The 20,701-nt window shown below is 45.5% G+C and overlaps 1 protein-coding gene across 1 annotated transcript; it reads right to left on the reverse strand.

Annotated features, from left to right (window-relative positions):
* Positions 1-1,082: 1,082 nt before the first annotated feature.
* CRNN (cornulin) lies at positions 1,083-6,663 on the reverse strand. Its single transcript, XM_038560620.1, has 3 exons — positions 6,542-6,663; positions 4,395-4,545; positions 1,083-3,261 (listed from the first exon to the last, which is right to left on the reverse strand). Exons 2-3 carry the CDS (start codon positions 4,530-4,532, stop codon positions 1,435-1,437), a joined length of 1,965 nt encoding a protein of 654 aa, XP_038416548.1. The 5' UTR covers positions 4,533-4,545; positions 6,542-6,663; the 3' UTR covers positions 1,083-1,434.
* Positions 6,664-20,701: the final 14,038 nt, after the last annotated feature.

A 20,701-nucleotide genomic window follows, 5' to 3' on the forward strand; every position in this document is an offset into this window, starting at 1 on the left:
CAATGCCCTGTGCCCTGTTCTCTTTCTCTCTCCTCTCTATCTGATCAGGGCTCCCTCTCCTCTATAGTCTCCATGACTTTTTTATCCCTCAAATCATATTTCTGAACCTCCTACCTTCCACGAGTGGCCTCTTCTCTCCCTCTAGTTATGCAGTTTGTTCTCTCAATCCCCAGATAGATTTCTTAAGTGTTCAGAATGATTTGATGTTTATCTAGCTGTGTCAAGGGACAAGGCAAGCATAGGGTCACCCTACTACTCCACCCCCATAACTTCTCCCCCACCTAAGGGTTGTTATTCACCCTAACACATTTTGTTTTCTCCTTAGAGATTGCTCTTACTTCTTGTAAAACAAAATGAAATGGAAAATATTCTTTATGCAGGATCTAGTTATTTTGTTGTGCAAGGACCTTCAGAGTATCTAGTCTGACACACCTATCAGAGGCAGAAGCCCCCATAAGTTTTTACACAGGTTTTGTAACCTCCACTAGAAACCTGTGGACCCAGAGTCTCTGGTGTTATATGAATAAAACTATATTTTAAAAACTACTTCTGAGGTGATTGTGACAATAAACCAGAGTTAAAATTTCTACCCCATAACTTTTTCATATCCAGCTAATGAGACATAAAGAGAGGTCAGAGCTGACACACAGGAGGAGCCAGGTTCTGGTTCCTGGCGTAGTTCCTGGTAGCACATGCCTTTCCCTTCTCACTTACATAGTCCCCAGCAGCCTTCTTCCATTTATTAGTAACCTTAAATCAGACTTCTTATATGAACTTACATGTGAACAGAGACTTAACACTCTAGAATTAGAATGTTACCTACCTACCTAAATCCTGCTTGTCTTTTAAGAGCCTTGCAAAAAAGCCTTTTCTGGTTGAAAACTTTTATTATCCATCTCTACTAAGTATAAAAATATGATATCTGCTCTTTTCACATGTTTATAACTCTTGGAATATAGTGCAATATTTTCTCAACCAGTTGCTCTTCTAGGGTAGGGACCATGTCTAGTTCATTACCATGGCTCTGTAGCCCTAAGCCCATCATGTCAATAGTGACTGAAAGGGACACAGAGCTGAGTTGCTCAGGAAGGTTTTATTGCTGCTTTAGGTTAGATGGGTCAATGGACAGATGGAAGAGATAAAAGTAGCTCTGAAAACCCCTACAAACTGAGGAGAATTTAGCACAAATGGATGACTGGCTCTGTGTCTTCCTGTTTATGAGAGTATTCGCACAGTAGAGCAGATGAGAAAAGAGTTTAGGGTAGAAAGCACCTTGCAGAAATGTTATCATTGAGAAAGACCTAAGAGAGAAACACCATGATTAAGAGCTGATGTCAAGAGACATGCCAACTGGACTGGCCAGGGCCGGACAAGTCAACCCCTCTGCAGCTGTTTTCTTCTGGTACTGGGCATTGGAGTCTGGGCCTGGAACACTCATGGCTTGTTGCTTTTGAAGTAGGAATACAGCCCCTTGGCTGTGAGGCTTCGTTTCCCTTCTGACTGAGCTGCCTCCTGGCCCTGGGCTGTAGGTATACCAGTGCACAGACTGCCCTGGTCCTGCCTGGGAATCTCCATCTCCCTTGTGTGGTCACCTACCCACTCCTGGGTAATCACTATGGGTTCTCTCTCTCCCTGCCCTCCTGTCACACTGCACCTTGGGTGAGTGCTGCTCCAGTCCTGTCTGCCTGTCAGAGTGCTTGCCACAGACTGGGCCTGTTCTCCCAGCTTCCCCTCTCCTGCCTCATAGTGGCTCACTTGTGTCCATCTGTGACTACTGCCTGACTGTCTCTGAGTCTGTCCCTCATCTCTATCCACTACATGCCTCGCAGTCTGGCTCCTGTCCTGGTCCGTGGCCTGTGCATGTCTCTGGGTTTGTGGCCCTGCCTTTGTCTGAATGTGTCCTCCTGTCACCATTTGGCTTGTCTGGCTCCTATCTTGACCCTGGACCCCAGTCCCTCTGGTCTGGTCATGGGTAGACTCCTGTGATTGGGTGCTAGGGCTTCTTATCTGATAGTTCCTGCCCTGCTCCATGGCCTGGGTGGCCCCTCCCAGTGTCTGAACATGTTCTATCACTACCTGGCTTGTCTGGCTCCTGTCTTGACCCTGGACCCCAGTCCCTCTGGTCTGGCCATGGGTAGACTCCTGTGATTGGGTGCTAGGGTTTCTTATCTGATAGTTCCTGCCCTGCTCCATGGCCTGGGTGGCCCCTCCCAGTGTCTGAACATGTTCTATCACTACCTGGCTTGTCTGGCTCCTGTCTTGACCCTGGACCCCAGTCCCTCTGGTCTGGCCATGGGTAGACTCCTGTGATTGAGTGCTAGGGCTTCTTATCTGATGGCTCCTGTCCTGCTCCATGGCCTGGGTGGCCCCTCCCAGTGTCTGAACATGTTCTGTCACTACCTGGCTTGTCTGGCTCCTGTCTTGACCTTGGACCCCAGTCCCTCTGGTCTGGCCATGGGTAGACTCCTGTGATTGGGTGCTAGGGCTTCTTATCTGATGGCTCCTGTCCTGCTCCATGGCCTGGGTGGCCCCTCCCAGTGTCTGAACATGTTCTGTCACTACCTGGCTTGTCTGGCTCCTGTCTTGACCCTGGACCCCAGTCCCTCTGGTCTGGCCATGGGTAGACTCCTGTGATTGGGTGCTAGGGCTTCTTATCTGATGGCTCCTGTCCTGCTCCATAACCTGGGTCACCTCTGTCTGTGTCACTGTATGGGTCACATCTGTCTGAGTTCTAGTTCCAGCTCCAGTCACTGGTCCACTTGTGTGTTGGGCTCTGTCCTGTTCCCTGGTCTGTGACTGTGTCTCTGACCTCCTCTGTCTGATCTGGTGACTCTTATCTTCTCCTAGTCTCTCAGTCTGCTGCACACGCTTCCCAGCTTCTGTCTGCTGGCTCTCCCTCTCTTGTTTCTGAGATTCAGACTGCCTGTCCTGGCCCCGGGTTTGAACCTCAGCCCCTGCCTGTCCTCTGGAGGCCTGTGTGCTCTGTCCATATTGGCTACTTTCGCGAGGCTGTGCTTCCCTGGCCTGTCCCACCTCAGCTCTCCTGCTCTGTTCTTTCCCCAGCTCTTGTGAGGCTCCAGTGGGGAGACTTCCAGACTCTTGAGATCCACAATCCCCTGTAGGACTCTCACTCAGTGTCTTGAAACAGGCTTGAGCAACTTTGAACACCAAGACCAGGAATTCCTTGAATTCCACAGTCCCTGTGTCATCCTCATCCAGCAGGCGTAGGACTTCATCCACAGTGGCAGGATCCTGAGGTTTCTGTGGAAAAGAGGCCAAGTCAGTATCCCTCCCCTGAGGAAGGTGTGGTTGGGCTACTGTGCTCAAATTACAGGCTTTCCATACCCAAACTTGGGAGCCCAGCTGTGCTGGCCCCATACCACACACCTGGCTACAGTAGCCTTAACACGAAATTGCTTTTATTGTGCAGTCTTGCCCCTCTTACAAGGGTAGAAAGCACTTTTTGTTTTATATCTTCTGTGCCTAGCATACTTTCTGGCCTATAGAAGAACTGGATCAAGATTCAATGAAGAATGAATGAATGATTGAGCTCATAATGATTCTTTGGGCTATCCTTGGCCCCTGGCCCTGAGCAGGATTCTCTCCAGCAAGCCCAACACCAGAAGAAGCATGACAGGAACATAACCAAGGGGATTCTGTGATCTTCACTAAAGCTCAGGTGTTTTTCCAAGATGGAGTGGGTGGGGTCTGGTGGGACAAGTTGTCTTGAATATGCATTCTGTTGTGTCTATACATTCCTGTCCCTAAGACCATCATCCTAGTTGCTTTAGATGCAAACCAAAGGCAGGGAGAGACAAGGAAGTGCCTCAAGGCCCTGGGTCTGCTTTTGCTAGTGGTTGGGGGTGGGGTGGGAAAGCGGCTTCCAGAGTGTCCCCCCAGCTGATAATAACCAATCTGCCCTCCAAAACTCATTTCTGATGTGACCACTCAGCTGATATTTTTGAGCAACTGCATAACACAGAACTATGCTTCTAATGAATTCTTATTAATGGATGATCAAGTTTCTGATAGACAAAAGAAGTAGTTACTGTATAAGATTTAAGAAACAGCAGAAAGCAGCAATTACTTTCATTTCTAGAATATTCAAAGGCTCTGTCTCTCCCTGAGATGTCCCTTTTGAGTTCTTTCACCTTGTCTCCAAATTAGAATTAATTGAAGTCAAGATATTTTCTCTAAGGATAAGGCTTGTCAACTGCTGTGACTGTTTCTTGTTCCTTTGCCCTCCCTCTTTCCGCCTGCACAGCTGTGCAGGAGCCCCACTGAGCCTGGATCCAGCAGCTGCCTCCTCAGATTCTTGAGGCAAAGCATCTGCAGGCAAATCTGTTTCCTCTCTCTGCTTTCCTGCCCTCCCCACCTGGCCAGGTATGTCATACCACAATGATATCAGCAAACTCGTGTTCCAGGAACCTTTTCAGCTCCCCTCGGGTGAGCACTGTGCAGCTGCCCTGGGTCCTGGCATAGTGCTGAAAGGCTTCAATGATTCCATGAATGTTTCTCAGTAGCTGAGGCATCTTTGGAGTCAAGCTGGAGAAATAAACAAAGCCCCCATGGGGGCTTCCAAAATCAACTTCAGCATTTCCTCCTGCTTCTTCCAGGTCTCTTCTTGCATATACAGTTCTGCTTCCAGTCTCTATTGTCTGGGTCTTCCCTCCTCCTTTCCTACTTAACATATTTTATGAAGGAGAAGGAGGGGCACACCATGGTTAGGAGCAGGCCTCACCACCTACCTGTCAGGTGACCTCTGGCAGGTTGCTTTGCCTTTCCATGCCTCGGTTTACTCATTGTTAAATGAAGGTAATACAGTATGTACTTGGTAGATTATTGTGAAGATTAAGAGATAATTCATACAAAGCACTTGGCAGATGCTGGCTTATACTAAGTGACAGCAATTAAATGTAATTATGATGTTATTATAGACATATCTAATGTTTATACATTTGTGTAAACTACTTTTCACAAAGCACTTCCATATGCATAATCTCTTGTACTCCTTATTGTCTCCATTTTTTTTTATAGGTGAGGAAACAGGTTCGGAAGAGTTAGATGGTTAGCTCAAGGCCCCACAGCTTGTAAGGAATAAAGAAACCCAAGAGCTCATATCTCCTTAACCCAAATGCAATGAGCCTTCTAGACTATACAGTCTAGGTCTAGAAGGACAGTCTATCTAGTCAATGCTTGTTTGTCTTATGGTGTTAGGGTCCTGCTGGGAACACTGACAGGCAGTAAGTAGATATGTAAGTCAACCCCTGCCTCTGGTGGGGCCAAGCAGGAACACCAGAGACCTGACTTCACCTTTCTTGCTGCCTTTTGGGTATGTATTCAGGAAGAGGCTGGGCTACCCCCTGTTGGCAATGCTCCAAGTCCTAAGTTCCTCTGAATGTGACCTCAGCATTGGGACCTGTGAGGCAGGTCAGCCTGCCCATAGGTGTGTGGCTCCTGCCAGCCCACAGTGCTGTGGCCTGTGAGGAATGGCTCCCAACTGAAAGGAGAGATTTCCTTCTTATTAGCCAGGGGTCTGGGCATAGCTTGAAGTGAGTCTTGGTTGTAGCTGGGTGGGCAAGAGACAAAGGGACATGGAGGTGCATTAAAGCAGAAGCCTCAGAGACCAGAAGATGGCATTGGAGATGGCAAGGTTCAAATGTAGGGGGAGATGGAAGGCTGTATAAGCTGGAACACTGGGAGAGGGTGCTGTGAGATGGGAAGGAGAAGGCATAAGAGGAGGGAGGCCTGAGTACAGAGATAGGACTGTGAAGAGAGGCAGGAAGGAGGAAGACTTGACCTTGGGGAAAGTGGGACAATGTGGCCAGAAGGATTTTAAAAGCTACCGACCTCAGGTGGGCTCTTCAGGAAGCGTCCTTTCTACCCTGCAGTAGTCAAAAATTTTAAGCCAACTTTGCTTTTTACACCGAAGTACAAAACTCAGACTATTGTATCTCAACAGAGAAATCAAAAGATCCTGAATTTTTGTTGCTTACTACATGGCAAACCCTAACCATTGTCCTCTAGCCAGTAAAAATAATGACTTTTTAGTTATCCCTCAGATCTCTGGATAAGTCTATGAACTCATCTTGCCTAAATATGGCCCTGAGGTAGAGGAGGACCACCATGTAAACCCCTTCCTTTGTGATAAGTTTCAAGCCCATTGTCAGGTTGGCAGGAGTAACCTGATTCTAGCATCACATACTCTGAGCACTGCAAAGAGGCTTAATCTTAAGAATAAGACATCTTTGATGCCCAGGAAAGCACATGGGTGGTTCCATTGCTGCTGCTAAAATAGGCTTTGGTGAGAGAAGCTGCTGCCAGGCTAGCCACAGGGGAGGAGGAAAGATCCCCATGGCTTCAGAAGAGCATCCTCTCCCACATGCACACGCCCAGTTTGCCTGAGGCCCAGTCAGAACACATACTTTCTGCCCACAACCAACACCACAGACCTATGGCCTGGATCTGACAGCCTGGTTTTATGAGCTCAGATCACCAAGACATTGAGAATGAGAAAGAGGTTCCTCGGGAGGGCACTTACCTAATGTACAGGCAGGACGAGCAAGTGGCTGTTAGGAGGTGTATGGAGTACCCAATCAGCAGGACAGGAACCTTTTATAGCAGATTTAATGGAGGCTAGTGTTTTAGATAGGCCATCCCCACCCCATGGGAAGACTTGATTCATCCAAGCCTCAGCCGAGCCCAGCCCAGCCTAGCCCCACTTCCCTTTTTGTCTGTTTTACCTGCTGACAAGTGGCTGTCTTAGGTTAATGAGAAGGCTCTCTTACCATACTGGGTGTCCTCCCTGAGTCCCTCTCTGGGTCTGTCTCCTCATGTTAGGGAAGCTCCTTTGTGATGTGATGGGCTCAGCAGTGTTTCACAGGTTGGGGCTCCTGGTGAACATTCTTCATCTCCATGTGACTGCAAAGTCATAGGACTCATATGACTTTTATTTTTATTTTTTTAAATACAAACATTTAAAAACATTTCCATCTATTGAGGGTAATCCTTTCCAAAGTGGTCACTTTGGGAAGTTACACATGTTTTTCTGGCGATCTTGCCATTACATTGAACATTCCTCAAATTCTGGTTTTGGAATTGCTTTTCAAAATGCCAAATTTATGAGACATGCAAGAAATTAAATTTCATTTCTTTTTGGTTGGACCTCATTTTTGATTAAAACAAAAAAGGGTTAATCGCTGTCTGCAGCCCCCATCCTATGGGTAGGCAGCATTTTACAGCTGGTGGGAGAAGAAGCTTAAGATAATTAAATGCAACCTCTTCATTGCAAAGACAGAGAAGTCAACTGGTCAACCAATCTGCAAATATTTATGGAGAGCCATCTCCATTTCAGACAATGGACTAGGTTTGAGGGAAACAATGTGGAACAGGATGCCAGAAGTTTCTACTCTTACAGAGGTTGTAACCTGGAAGTTCCAGGAGAAAGTGCCTAAGAGGTTAACAGCATTGGCAATTACTGCTTGCTTTGCTTTGATTTGACATCATTTTCATTACCACTTCATTTTGTTGGATCCTCACAACTAAACCCCTTTTATAAATGAAGACACTGAAAACCGTAGAGAAGCAGCCCCTCTGAAGAAGGGATGGGTGCACCAGAGCCCTCAATTTCTAGCCACAGTTTCCTTATATTACAATGTGGCAGTTTACAAATATCAAATTTGTTCTCTGTGGATGAAGAACAACCATCCTTGAGGGTGCTGAGAAGGAAGCATTTTGAGCTCTAAAGCCAAGTCCCAAAGTGGCTCCTAACATATATTTTTGCAGAAAGTATATGTAGCTTCTGGAAAAGCATCTTCACAGTCCTCACTTACTTGTCTGCATGCAGCCCACAGGAAAGGCAATGACAGGAAGGAAAGGTTAAGGGCCTTGGCTGCAAAGACTGGCAGAGGGAGGGCAGCCCTGCAGTCACAGCACAAGCCCCAGAAAGGGTCACAGAGCATAGGATGAGATTCAGCCTGAAGGAGAGGCTGTCTGCATGGAGAGGGGCTGTTTCCAGTCCTTGGTGGGATACTCCATCTGAGAGGTTGCTATGGTAACTGGTCAGTTCAGAGAAGGCCAGTGTGAGTGGGGGAGTTTGCGAAACAAGAGGGTGTCCTGCAGATTAGAACTTCTTGCTGTGAGTGATGTGCTAAGCCTTATCTGAAGGGGCTTTGAACCTCTAGAAAGGTTTGGAAACTAAGAGAAAGTAAGTTTGGGAACTAACAAGCCAGATGCTTTATCTATGAGTAGGTATCATTATGTCCAATTTACTGATGAAGAAACTGAGGTACAAAGAGGTTAAGTGAACTACCCAAGGTCACATACCTAGAAAGTAATAGTGTTAAATTTGAACTCAAGTCTACCTGTCTTCAAAGCCTGTGTCTTTCCATGGAGTAGGACTGAGCTTGGGGAGGTGGCTGGTGTGGGCAGGTGGAGTGGGAGTAGGACTGAGCCTGGGGAGGTGGCTGGTGTGGGCAGGTGGGGTGGTGAGGGCATGGAGGGATGGGACTAATAGTCTCTGAGAATGTAGAAGTGTTAGTTTGTGAAGTTTGTGAAGAGTTATTACAAATTAATGCCTTTACTTAGTAGTCACATCCTCTAGATCTCCTGGAGGCAGAGAGGCCAGGGATCTTGTCTGAAGTTGAATCAAACTCTTACCCTATTCATTTTGCCTTGGAATAAACAGGACTATCTCAACAAAACAAGCTCAGTTTTGCACTTTGATTCCTTCATACATACTCACTCAGAAATTGTTGCTGATGTTCACTTCATTTATTTCTATGAGTAGCTAACAACCCATCTTCACTATACTTAGTGAGCTACAAATGAAGAATAAAGATTCTGCTTCCTAGGGAATCAGTCTAGTTGGGAGAACAGGACATAAACCCTAAAGAGTTATTTAATAATGGAAGACAAGGTGTTGTAAAAGGTAAATCTGTAAAACCAATCACCTTTACTTGTACCCTGAAGCACAAAATGGTGACATGGGACAGGGGCCTGGGAGTAGGGAATGATTGGAGAGTGGCTATTTGAATTACCCCCCCAAAAAAGTGGAAGGTGGAAAAATTCCATAATCTTGGGTTTCACCCTCAGAAAAGAACAAAAACAGGTCTGAAGCTAGAGAGCTGTTGTCTGCAGTATCACGTGTGGTGAGAGAAGTCACTTGTCCATGCATTGCCTACACATCCTAACTAAGGGACAGGATAAGGGAACAGCTATCAGAGGGAAGAATAACAGTGGACAGTTCTGGGCCTCCTTATTCTGTCTCTGCCCCAAACGTGGTCGCTCCTCCTGAGCCCACCCCATCTGGGCCCTGATCAGAGCATCCTGGAAACTCAGATGCTCAAGTTCAACCCCGGATATGGATTAGGCAGATACCAGGGTCATCCTTGTTGACATGGTTTGCAGTGACTTAGTATCTATTACACATTCTGGGCTTAATCCCTGACCGACAGGTGGCATTGGTCATGCTGTGTCTCTGAGTCCTTGAAGACAGTGAGCATGTGACTAATAATGTCATTACCATTAGCCAGGAAAGCTGGAAGTTGCCATTTGTAAGGGAGTCTGAATTTCTCAGAGCTAGCTGTTCAACCCAAAGGCAGAGCTCCTAGAAGAAGCAAACCAGAAGGTTCCAACCTCTTTCCCATTGAGAAAAAGGAGAAATATCGTCGGAGGTGGTGGTGGTGGGGGGGTGTTTCTTCCATTTTCTGCCTCTTCAGTGCTCAATAGTCTGCATAGTCCTGGTGGCACCAAAGGTTTGTTGATTTAAATGTAATGGAAATAGACAAGACACTTCCTAGCATGTCTTTACTCCTGTCATAATCCCTGGTCAAAATTTGGACCTCCCTAGAGATCAGAAAGCTCCCTTTCCCTGCTGATAAGCTTGCAGGGCACTGGCTTCTGAACAGTGGGCCTGGTCACCAGACACATCCACATGGGACTCTAATTCAGAAGTGAGGGGAGTGAGGAAGTGGGTGCACAGAGAGAAGGCTGTGGTAGAGTGAGGCCTTTGGATCTGAAGGTGATGCAAGACAGTGGAGTATGTCTTGGAATAATCCTGTAGCCTGATTTGGGCTTTTGTTCTTGTATGGCAGCCTCTAAATTCAACCCTCTGGTCCTAAAGTGGTTTTACTTGCTTTCAGGTAGGACTTCCAGCCAATGGGTCTGTGCAACACCATTCTATCATATTCCGTTGAAATATTCCATCAAATATTTTAACAGGTGGGGGATTTTTCCTCCTTCGTTAACCATGTTTAAAGATTGTAGGATATAATACCCTAAATTTAATCAGGAAATATAAAATAAATGTAGTACCAGGAATATTTATGTAATAGAATTCCATATAGTAGTGAAAGTGGAAAACTGTTATATATAATAACATGCGTGACTTTCACAAACATGAATTCCAACAAAAAAATCCAGTCGCAAAATCTACATAGTATGAGTCCATTTATAGAAAATTAAATCAACAGCAAAACCAAACCATGGTGTTACACATGAGAATATTAACTTTGGAGTCATGAGCCTAGCTTCTGGAATGCTGATAATGTGCTGTTTCTTGATCTGGGTGGTGGATACATTAGTGCATTACTTTGTGAAAATTCTTACATTAATGGTTTGTGCACTTTTCTGTATGTATTTTACACTTCAATAAAAAGTTTTCTCCCTTGTGAAAAAAAAAATTTGGACCTGCCATTTCCATGAAACCCCAGCTCATGCTGCCTTCTTCCTGCCTGCCAAGACTTCCTCCTGCCTTGAATGAGTTCTTCTCCTTCTCCTCCATGCAAATGGCCTCAATCCCTTCAAAATGATACAAATGCCACTAATTCTCTGATATATACCCATATTATCCGAACCATGTGAGATCCCTTCTAGACTGGGCCTCTCTTTGAGGACAAGGCTGGTTTACAAGTACATGTGTACTGATTTGATATGAAAGCCTGGTCCATTCTTCCGGAGAACAGTTTTCCCCTGCAACTGTGAGAACTGGGTGATATGTCACACACACCATGCCTGGCCTCATATTCCATCCCATTAAAGCTACTGGGCTTCATCTTTGCACTCATGGGGATAGTGTGGGAAGGCTCAGCATTTAAGGCTGTAGGAGATCCCAGAACCAAACTGGGGCAAAGCTCCAAGGCACCTCTCACTAGAATGAAACTGGATTTGTGTTGCTGTCCCTACAAACCCTACAAACCTGTCTGTGCTGTCCTCCAATGGGGTTGGTCAGCTTTGAACTATTTCCTCCTTCATTGATCAAAGTGCCTACCCTTCCCAGGAAGGTAGCCAGGATTAAAAGTGAGCACAGGGGATGACAAAGGGACAACTAGGGTGTACAAAGGTGAAACCCATTAGGAGTGAGTTTTGGGGCCTGGAAATACAGTACTAATTTAATGGGAAGAGGCTGAAGTGTGGTGTTCTGTGGACTTGAGGTCATTCTAGGGCCACTGGTTATTGGCAAATGTCACATTCATTGTCTTCAGACCACTGTGATGTTAGGAAGACAAGAAAGCACACAGGCATGTTCTTATCTCTGAGAGTGTAAAGGACTAGCATAGCCCCGCCGCTTTACTGGTTCCCTGGCTTCATGTGTTTGCTGAGTCCCTGTGTCCTCATCTATCAACTAGTGACAGCCTCTGTTTGTGTCACTTGGTTATTATGAGTTAAGAATATGCACCCAGTGTAGAAGTGCCTTCTAAACCAAAGAAGTCTAAAACCTGTGTGGTTTATTATCATTGTCATTTGGAGTAGTAGTGAATAGTCCGTTTGAATATAGACAAGAGGGTCCACTTCTGGGTTCTCTATTCTGTTCCATTAATCTATGTGTCTGTTTTTGTGCCAGGACCACACACACTGTCTTGGTGACCACAGCTTTGTAGTACAACCTGAAATCTGGCATTGTGATGCCCCCAGCTATGGTTTTCTTTTTTAAAATTCCCCTGGCTATTCAGAGTCTTTTCTGATTCCACACAAACCTTAAAGTAATTTGTTCCAACTCTCTGAAGAAAGTCCATGGTATTTTGATAGGGATTGCATTATGGGACACCTGCACCCCGATGTTTCTAGCAGCAATGTCCACAATAGCCAAACTGTGGAAGGAGCCTCAGTGTCCATTGAAAGATGAATGGAGAAAAAAGCTGTGGTTTATGTATCCAATGGAATATTACTCAGCCATGAGAAACGACAAATACCCACCATTTGCTTCGACGTGGATGGAACTAGAGGGTATTATGCTGAATGAAATAAGTCAATTGGAGAAGGACAAACATTATATGGTCTCATTCATTTGGGGAATATAAAAAATAGTGAAAGGGAATAAAGGGGAAAGGAGAAAAAAGGAGTGGGAAATATCAAGGAGGGAGACAGAACATGAGAGACTCCTAACTCTGGGAAATGAGCTAGGGGAGGTGGGCGAGGGGTGGGGGTGACTGGGTGACGGGCACTGAGTGGGGCACTTGACGGGATGAGCACTGGGTGTTATTTTATATGTTGGCAAATTGAACACCAATAAAAAATAAATTTATTTTAAAAAATGAATATAGACAAGAGGAATGTACACAAAATTAGTGCTCACATGGATCATTCATTCTGCCCTTTTAGGAAGCACTAATCTATAAATAATGGATAATGCATACACTTTGGAAAAACCAAAAATAGAAATTAGAAAAAAACACAGTAGGTGATTATTCTCTAATGAAGGTGTGTTTATTTTCCCACAAAAGGATTTACCACAGACTCCCTTTACTTACCTTTCTATTAGTTTATACACTATTAACTATTTCAGAACAACTATAAAGCTAATATTTATTTAACATTATATTATTATAAGAGGGATTGATATGATTATTGGCAGGTCAATCCAAAGTGAATTATGAAACAGAGGAAATGATATTCAACTTACACAACTTTTGTGAGGCAAAAGTGACATGGCCTTACAGTGAGTGTGCATCTAGTTCTCGGTATGCATTGCTGCCGTGGGGTTCTCTGGGGCAGTGACAAACCATCTGGTGCCCAGTCCTCCCACCTGAGTGCTAAGAATCTGCTCTTACTCCCCAGTCCAGAATTGAAGGCTTCCAATGCTTGGTGGCCTTTGCAATTACTGTGAGGGTCCCAGGTCCACATGCCTGCCCATCATTGCTGCATAAGGAATTCCTATCCTGCACAAATGTCTGCCATTGTTTTCCTAACATGTGCTAGCCACGCGATCAAGACAGAAGTCAGTTTCTTCCAAGTCCAGCAGTGTGGAGTCCCTCGCCCACCATCTGTGTGAATGGGTCATGGGCAAGGCCTAAAGCTTGCAAGGCTGGATACTGACAGTGGCCGACTCCAGGGAGCAATCACCAGAACCAGCAGCTAAACCTTCATTCAGGTCTGAACACTGACTGTGTGCTGGGTCCCCACACCAACTATCTTAACCTCTCACAAACACTCTGAAAGCGTCTTCCTCTTCTTCCCTTTCATCCCACAGGAGGCACCTGAGTTTCAAAGACAGAACATGGCCAAAGTCACACAGTTTTGGGTGGAGATAGGATAAGACCTATGAGTTTTTTTTCCTGGGTATATGGGCCTCTCACCACACAGCTGCCTCCATGGAGTGTTGGGAGAAGATGGGAAACTGAGTGCCCTGTGCAGTAGATAATGTGTTTTTGTTAGCATGAAGCCTCTTCCATAGCCTTCTGAGTTGTGTGGGAACAAGGACTTAGGCAAAAGGTCACATTGAGGAATATTAGCATGTGACAGGGAAGCCCTATAAGAGGGTGAAATCCTCAGAAGCAGTTTCCTGAGATGTGGGCATGGTGATAGCATTTGGGATCATATGGACAGGTTTAGCCTCTTCCTTTGCTATCACCAGCCAAGAATTGGGCCTCCCTGCTTGCTTCTGCATTTCTCTCTCCTTAGCTTGTCCTTGTACAGGCATGACATTTTGTTGTTGGTAAAATGGAAACCAAGGGCTTCACATGCCAACTAATCTACCACTCATGTACTCCATGACTTAGGACAAATCCCTTTAACTTCTCTAAGCCATGGCCTCTTCTCTGAAAGTGGAGCTTATAAATGCCTCTTCTTTTATGAATGGTTTGTAGATTAAATAAAATAATGAGTCTTAAACATTTTTTTTGTGGAGACTGGTAAAAAAAATAGTCTTTCAGTAGATATTGAGGTCTGATATCAGTAATGAAGATGGGTCAAGAACATGATGACAATAGAACACCAACTATTCACGATTGGGCTCAAAAGGGATTGATACGATCAAACAGAAAAACCAGAGACTCCTATGGTCATGAAGGAGGTTTATAATAGTTTCTAGAATGTAAAACAGTTGAATTATGAGTGTATGTACATGTGTGCACATCTGTTGAAGATAAATCTCCTTAAGTTTCAACATGGGTTTCACTGTTCAGTAGCAAAATGGGACCAGAAATAGTTTGAACTACAAATTGACAAAAATTCTGAACCTTGGGTAATTGCAAATAAAAAGCCAGACATTCTCTGTAATTTCTATAACAGCTGTGGCACAAGGATGTGACATTCTGGAGGTATGTTGATGAAGAAGAGGTTCAGGAGGTGCCACAGAACCAAAATAGCCTGAGAGGGAAACCCAGAGAGGACCACACCTGCATGGCTCACCCATTCCTCTGTGAAGAGAGAAGCCACTTAACCCTGGAAGCATTTTGTGAATTGTTTTGTAATTTGTTATGAATGCAATTTTATGTTAATCTTTTTGTCAAAGTTCAAATCATTTATACAATAATTTGGGTTCCATCATTTGTAATAAGCCATTTTGCTGTTCATAAGATCTGAGTTAAAAGAAGCCCTGTGTGTTTTAACAGAGTCCTGAGCATTGAGTAGGGCCCTTTGGCCTCAGTCTTGGGCACCAGATCTGGCACACTATGTATGCAGTCTGTATCTCTCCCAAGGCTTGTTCCTGTCTGGATGTGCTGCATGTTTCACAGGAACTTCTCCCAAAATGCAGCTTCCACTTGGCTTTTCTCTTTGATCCTGCTGCCATGTGTGTAAAACCAAGCATAAAACCCTGCAAGGTGTGAGGTGAAGTCCTCAAGGTAAGCAAGCCATCAGGGGAAGTTCCGACTCTGCTCCACCATGAAAGGAGTGTTTTTCCTTTGTTTCTCACACGAGGAAGGCTGTGTTCTTACACACTTCCAGGCACTAATAATCCCTCTGACTGGTTGTTTTGAGCATAATAACTGTTCCTACAAGCAATAAAGATGATACGGACACCAATAATTATAGACTAGCTTATCACCCCCCGGGGGGCTGTGTAGATGGATCACTGTTTTTGAATCATTCTCACATGGTCAATATATTAACTGGGGGTCTCCAGAGAAACAGCCAATTCAGAGAGTAAGTATAATCATAATACCAAATTTATTGTGCTGTATGAGGATTAAATGAGTCAGTTTTCATAGAGCAATGAGATTAGCCATTGGCACCTAATAAGAGTTTTACATAGATTAACTCATTAAATCATTACACAATCCAGTGACGTTGGTACTAATTTTCTTTACTCTACAGGGGAGGAAACTAAGCCCAGATGGCTGATGTGGACAGCCCAAGATCACACAGATATTAAGTGGCTGAGCTAGAATATACAGCCAGGTAGTGTCATGAGAGTCCACATTTTAACCCCTGTACTATACTGCTGCTACCCTATATTGGGATGAGGAGAAAAGGTGGGTAAGGAAGAAGAAAAGCCTAGTCGTTCCCTTCCAGAAGTTAAGATGACAGTCAGGCTTCCTTCATGCTTCTCAGCCCCTCCTCACTTAGTCCCCTCAAGCCACACCTCCTTCAGGAAGTCTTCCCAGAGGATCCTCACCCATGTGAACACTCCTATTTTCTCCATTTACTTTGAGCTTATGAAACTAGTTTTCTGCATGGTGCTTTGTAGTGCTTTGGAAATTATTGTTCAATTTGATGGGCAATTATTAAATACCTAGAACATAGGGCTAGAACCACAGGTATGTAGACATGGATATAAAACATAGTTTCTCCCTCCCAGGAATTCATAACCTTGCAGGGATGTGGAATAAGACAGACATATGGAATACTATTGACAGAGAAATTGAGATCAATGTTGTAAAAGAAATATGAACAATGCACTAAAGAAGTGTAGGGGAAATAATTGTTAGTTCGGACTGGGGTGGCTGGCTTTGGACAGCTTCGCAGACTCCAGGAAGGAATCAATGATGACTTCCAGTGGCATTTGAACTGGGTCTTAAAGGTTGGCTAAGAATTTAAGAGGTATAGTGTGGTGGAAAAGCAATCAGAACAGGGTAAGGCAACACTGTTGGTGCTAGGTAGCCCCTTTGTGGTTGTTATTCACAGGAGTAGGAGCTCCTGAGACTTTTTCAAGTGTTTGCATCTCAGTTGAATCATCACCGGAGACTGACTTCTGTGCTCTTGTTCTATATTTCTTCAGACTGACGTATGGCTCAGAGCTCCCTTCTTCTTCAGGGAACCAACTGTCTTCTGATCACATGCTTGATTGCACTGCTCCCATTTCCCTGATCTGGCAGGAGCACCTCTCTGGGCTGAGACAGCAGAGCTGGGCCCTGTGCCTACACTTTCTGGCAGCACCCAGAGAGGCTGTTCCCACTCCCTGGCCCCAGGGGAGCTGTGTTGCTTCATGTTCTGAGGCTGGAGACCTCATGTAATTGGTGCCAGAGGCTTGGGGTTAAGATGAAGAATTGAGACACTAGACCACCTCTGAATAAACAGGGAACTTTCCCCAGACAGTAACTTCATTTGTCCATCTATCCATTTATCTATCTGTCCAACAAACACTTGTTTAGCCTCTTCTTTCTGCTGGGGATCTAAAGGCCAAAAGCTTGCAGCTCTTGCCCTCAAGCTCAGAGTCCAGAGACATGTGATCACACGATTATAATACTAAGTACTCTGATGAAGGAAGCACAGAAAAGGGATACCAAACCAGAACTGGGGTTAGAGAGTTGACAAATCTTGAACAGAATCTCAGTGGGCAAAATGGTGGTAGAAGAGGTGGTGCAGACAGGAGGTATAGTAGAAGACAAAGGTATGGGGTACCCAAGGCCACTTTTGCTGGCCCAGAGACAACCCAGCTATGTGGCTAGAGGAGGCAGTGTGGCTGGAGGAGGAGATGGAGTCAAATCATGAAGGTTCTCCAGGGACATGGAATAGCATTTCGATGCTACCCTTGGGGACCTGAGGGGTTTTGAACACAAGAAATGGTTTGTTTAATAGAGAAAACACTGTGGTGAGGAGAATGCTGTGTTGGGGGAGGAGTGAAATCCAGAAGACCAGTTAGGGTTAGGGCTGCAGTTTTCAGGGAAGAGAAGTTTAGGACCTGGCTTTGGACAGGGAAGGGGACTAGAGAGGAAGAGAAATTTGGGAGGTTCAATGGGTAGGACTCTCAAGAGGGCGTGGGGGGACAGAGAAGAGTCAGTGATGATTTCTAGTGGCCTGACTTTGGCCATCCCTTGTCACTGGTCACTGGTGATGTTCTTACTGGGATGGAAAGCAGGAGGAGGAGCAGGCAAACAGCAGGCCTGGGGCAGAGATGAGTTCTGGATAGGTGAGTTGAATTAGAGATAGGGTACTGGAGCTGTAGATTCACCAGGTCCTAAGGTAGAGATCTGGAAATCTTCCAGACATAAGCCCTAGGTAAAAAGCAGAGAGCATTGGGCTTGAGTGGTGTGTATAAAGCAGATTCCAAAGAGTGATGGAGAAGGACAGAAAGAGTTGCATCAAGGACAGGGTACAACTGAGGGTTGTATCAAAGACATGGAGCAAAATAGAAAAGTTTCCTGGAATTGGTATGGCTGGCCCCAGAGACAGCAAATCTGGAAGAACAGAAGTCAGAATGCAGTGGGTTGAGGAGTCAAGGAGAATGTGAAGGCATCTTTTGCAGTAATTTTGGCTAAGAAGGTAACGAGAAGGGTGGGGAAGGAGAGGCCAGTAAGGAAGCAGGAAGCGTTGTTTTAGAATTGGAAGAGCTTGATGTGCTCTGACCTGGGGAGTGGGGTGGGGTTGGCGGGTAGTATCGGCAGAGAGAAAAGCTAAACAAAAGCTGTGTCTCCAGCTCAGTGGGTCCCAGAGGTGCCCCTGGGCCTCAAGGGCACAAGGCACCCCAGGCCCTGTGAGTAAAGCAGCCTTCCAGAGGAATGGTAGACAGACTGGCCCTGTGTCCCACCCAGGCCTCAGCCCCTTAACACTCCATTAGAGGCTGTGTTGGGTCTTTGCTCTCACAGGTGGCCCTCGCTGGCAGAAAATCTCCCTTGGGATCCAGCCAAACCTCCTCTTGGCCCCAAGGCTTCAGCCTGTACTGAGCAGCCGAAAGCTTTCCTTGGGTCTCTGCTGTCAGCAGTTGTGGAGGAGGGGCAGCGCAGGGTGTGGTGGAAACCTCATGCCCTTATTCTGAGCCAGGCTGGGGGCTGGGCTAACCTGGCTGGGGCCTATGGCCAGGCTGCCACCTGGCGTTGAGGGCTGGATGTACAGCAGGAGGGCCTCTATTAAGGATCAGCCCTGAGCCAGGGATTAAAGAAAGGAAGAATCTTCACTGGGCAGAAGCTTTTCATCTTGATGAAGTCCCAATAGTTCATTTTTGCTTTTGTTTCTCTTGCTTCCAGTGATGTGTCTACTAAAAAGTTGCTGTGGCTAAGGTCAAAGAGGCTGCTGCCTGTGTTCTCCTCTAGGATTTGATGGTTTCCTGTCTCACATTTAGGTCTTTCATTCATTTTGAATTTATTTTTGTTTCTGGTGTAAGAAAGTGGTCCAGTTTCCTTCTTCTGCATGTTGCTATCCACTTTGCAACAACCAACAAAACTCAAAGACAACGTACGGAATGGGAGAAGATATTTGCAAATGACGTATCAGATAAAGGGCTAGTTTCCAAGATTTATAAAGAACTTATTAAACTCAACAGCAAAGAAACAAACAATCCCATCATGAAATGGGCAAAAGACATGAACAGAAATCTCACAGAGGAAGATATAGACATGGCCAACAAGCACATGATAAAATGCTCTGCATCACTTGCCATCAGGGAAATACAAATCAAAACCACAATGAGATCCCACCTCACACCAGTGAGAATGGGGACAATTAACAAGGCAGGAAACCACAAATGTTGGAGAGGATGCGGAGAGAAGGGAACCCTCTTACACTGTTGGTGGGAATGTGGACTGGTGCAGCCACTCTGGAAAACTGTGTGGAGGTTCCTCAAAGAGTTAAAAATGGACCTGCCCTACGACCCAGCAATTGCACTGCTGGGGATTTACCCCAAAGATACAGATGCAATGAAACACCGGGACACCTGCACCCCGATGTTTCTAGCAGCAATGTCCACAATAGCCAAACTGTGGAAGGAGCCTCGGTGTCCATCGAAAGATGAATGGATAAAGAAGCTGTGGTTTATGTATACAATGGAATATTCCTCAGCCATTAGAAATGACAAATACCCACCATTTGCTTCAACGTGGATGGAACTGGAAGGTATTATGCTGAGTGAAATAAGTCATTTGGAGAAGGACAAACATTGTATGTTCTCATTTATTTGGGGAATATAAATAATAAATATAAATAATAGTGAAAGAGAATAGAAGGGAAGGGAGAAGAAATGGGTAGGAAATATCAGAAAAGGAGACAGAACTCCTAACTCTGGGAAACAAACTAGGGGTGGTGGAAGGGGAGGAGGGCAGGGGGTGGGGGTGAATGGGTGACTTGCACTGAGAGGGGCACTTGACGGGATGAGCAATGGGTGTTATTCTGTATGTTGGCAAATTGAACCCCAATAAAAAATGAATTTATTATTAAGTAAAAGCTTGAAATTAAAAAAAAAAGAGGAAAAAACAGAAAATCTGCAGGGAAGCCTAGCTTCAGGGTGGGGCACACCATCCTGAATCAGAGAGGGAGTGTATTTCACGTGAAGATGTGCAGTGAAGTTACTAGTTAGTCTGAGGCCAGAGGCCAATAAAACTAATAGCCTACTGAACCGTCTCCCGTGTGACTCTCTAGTTAGTTACTATCATTTTCCCAATTTTACAGATGGGGCTTATCCCTGGAAGGCTCAAAAGTTTTGTCCAAATGGCAGAGCTGGGATTTGAAAGGGGTTTTCAGACATTGAGAGGGGGTCAGTTGGGGGTAGTAGTGGGGGGTGGGCACTGAATTTCATATCAGGTGCAATAGGAAGCATGTAAGCATGAAGTATGGGAGGGTCTGAGCAAGATAAATGATAGGGATCTGTGTTTTGTTGGCCTTAACGTAGAGAATGAGGCTTGGATGTAAGAAGCCCCCTACTGCCCAAGATGAGTGTGAATGGCTTCTGGGCTTGAAGAGAGGTTTGCCAGGGAGACAAGCCCCTGCAAGTCCTGCAGAGGAGCCAAGACAGAGGTTGGCCCCAGAAGTCAGGGGCCTTCTGGAGGGGGACCTAAGTGGTGGCTGACAGGACAGTCAATGACAGGCCCATTAAGCATGCAGTCTGCTAATCAGCAGTTAGAATGGAGGATCCAAGACGGAAAAAATGTACCAGTGAGTGGATGAGGCCCTAAGAGCAGAAAACATCAGGGGAATTGGGGCCAGAGAAGAGAAAAAATCATCCAGCTCACCTATTGACAGGCACCAGCCATGCCAATCTGCATCTCCCAAAGTTGCAGCTAGGAAGGGAGACCAAGGGACTTCTGGGGGATGCTGGTCAGGGGTGGGTGGG

The sequence above is a fragment of the Canis lupus genome, chromosome 17 (assembly GCF_011100685.1).
Source record: "Canis lupus familiaris isolate Mischka breed German Shepherd chromosome 17, alternate assembly UU_Cfam_GSD_1.0, whole genome shotgun sequence".
NCBI classification, from domain to species: Eukaryota; Metazoa; Chordata; class Mammalia; order Carnivora; family Canidae; genus Canis; species Canis lupus.

Excerpts from the sequence above, each read along its gene's own strand:
- CRNN (XM_038560620.1), bottom strand. The coding sequence starts at position 4,532 with ATGCCTCAGCTACTGAGAAACATTCATGGAATCATTGAAGCCTTTCAG. Across the intron at positions 3,262-4,394 it reads AGTTTGCTGATATCATTGTG|AAACCTCAGGATCCTGCCAC; the intron begins GTATGACATACC and ends TCTTTTCCACAG.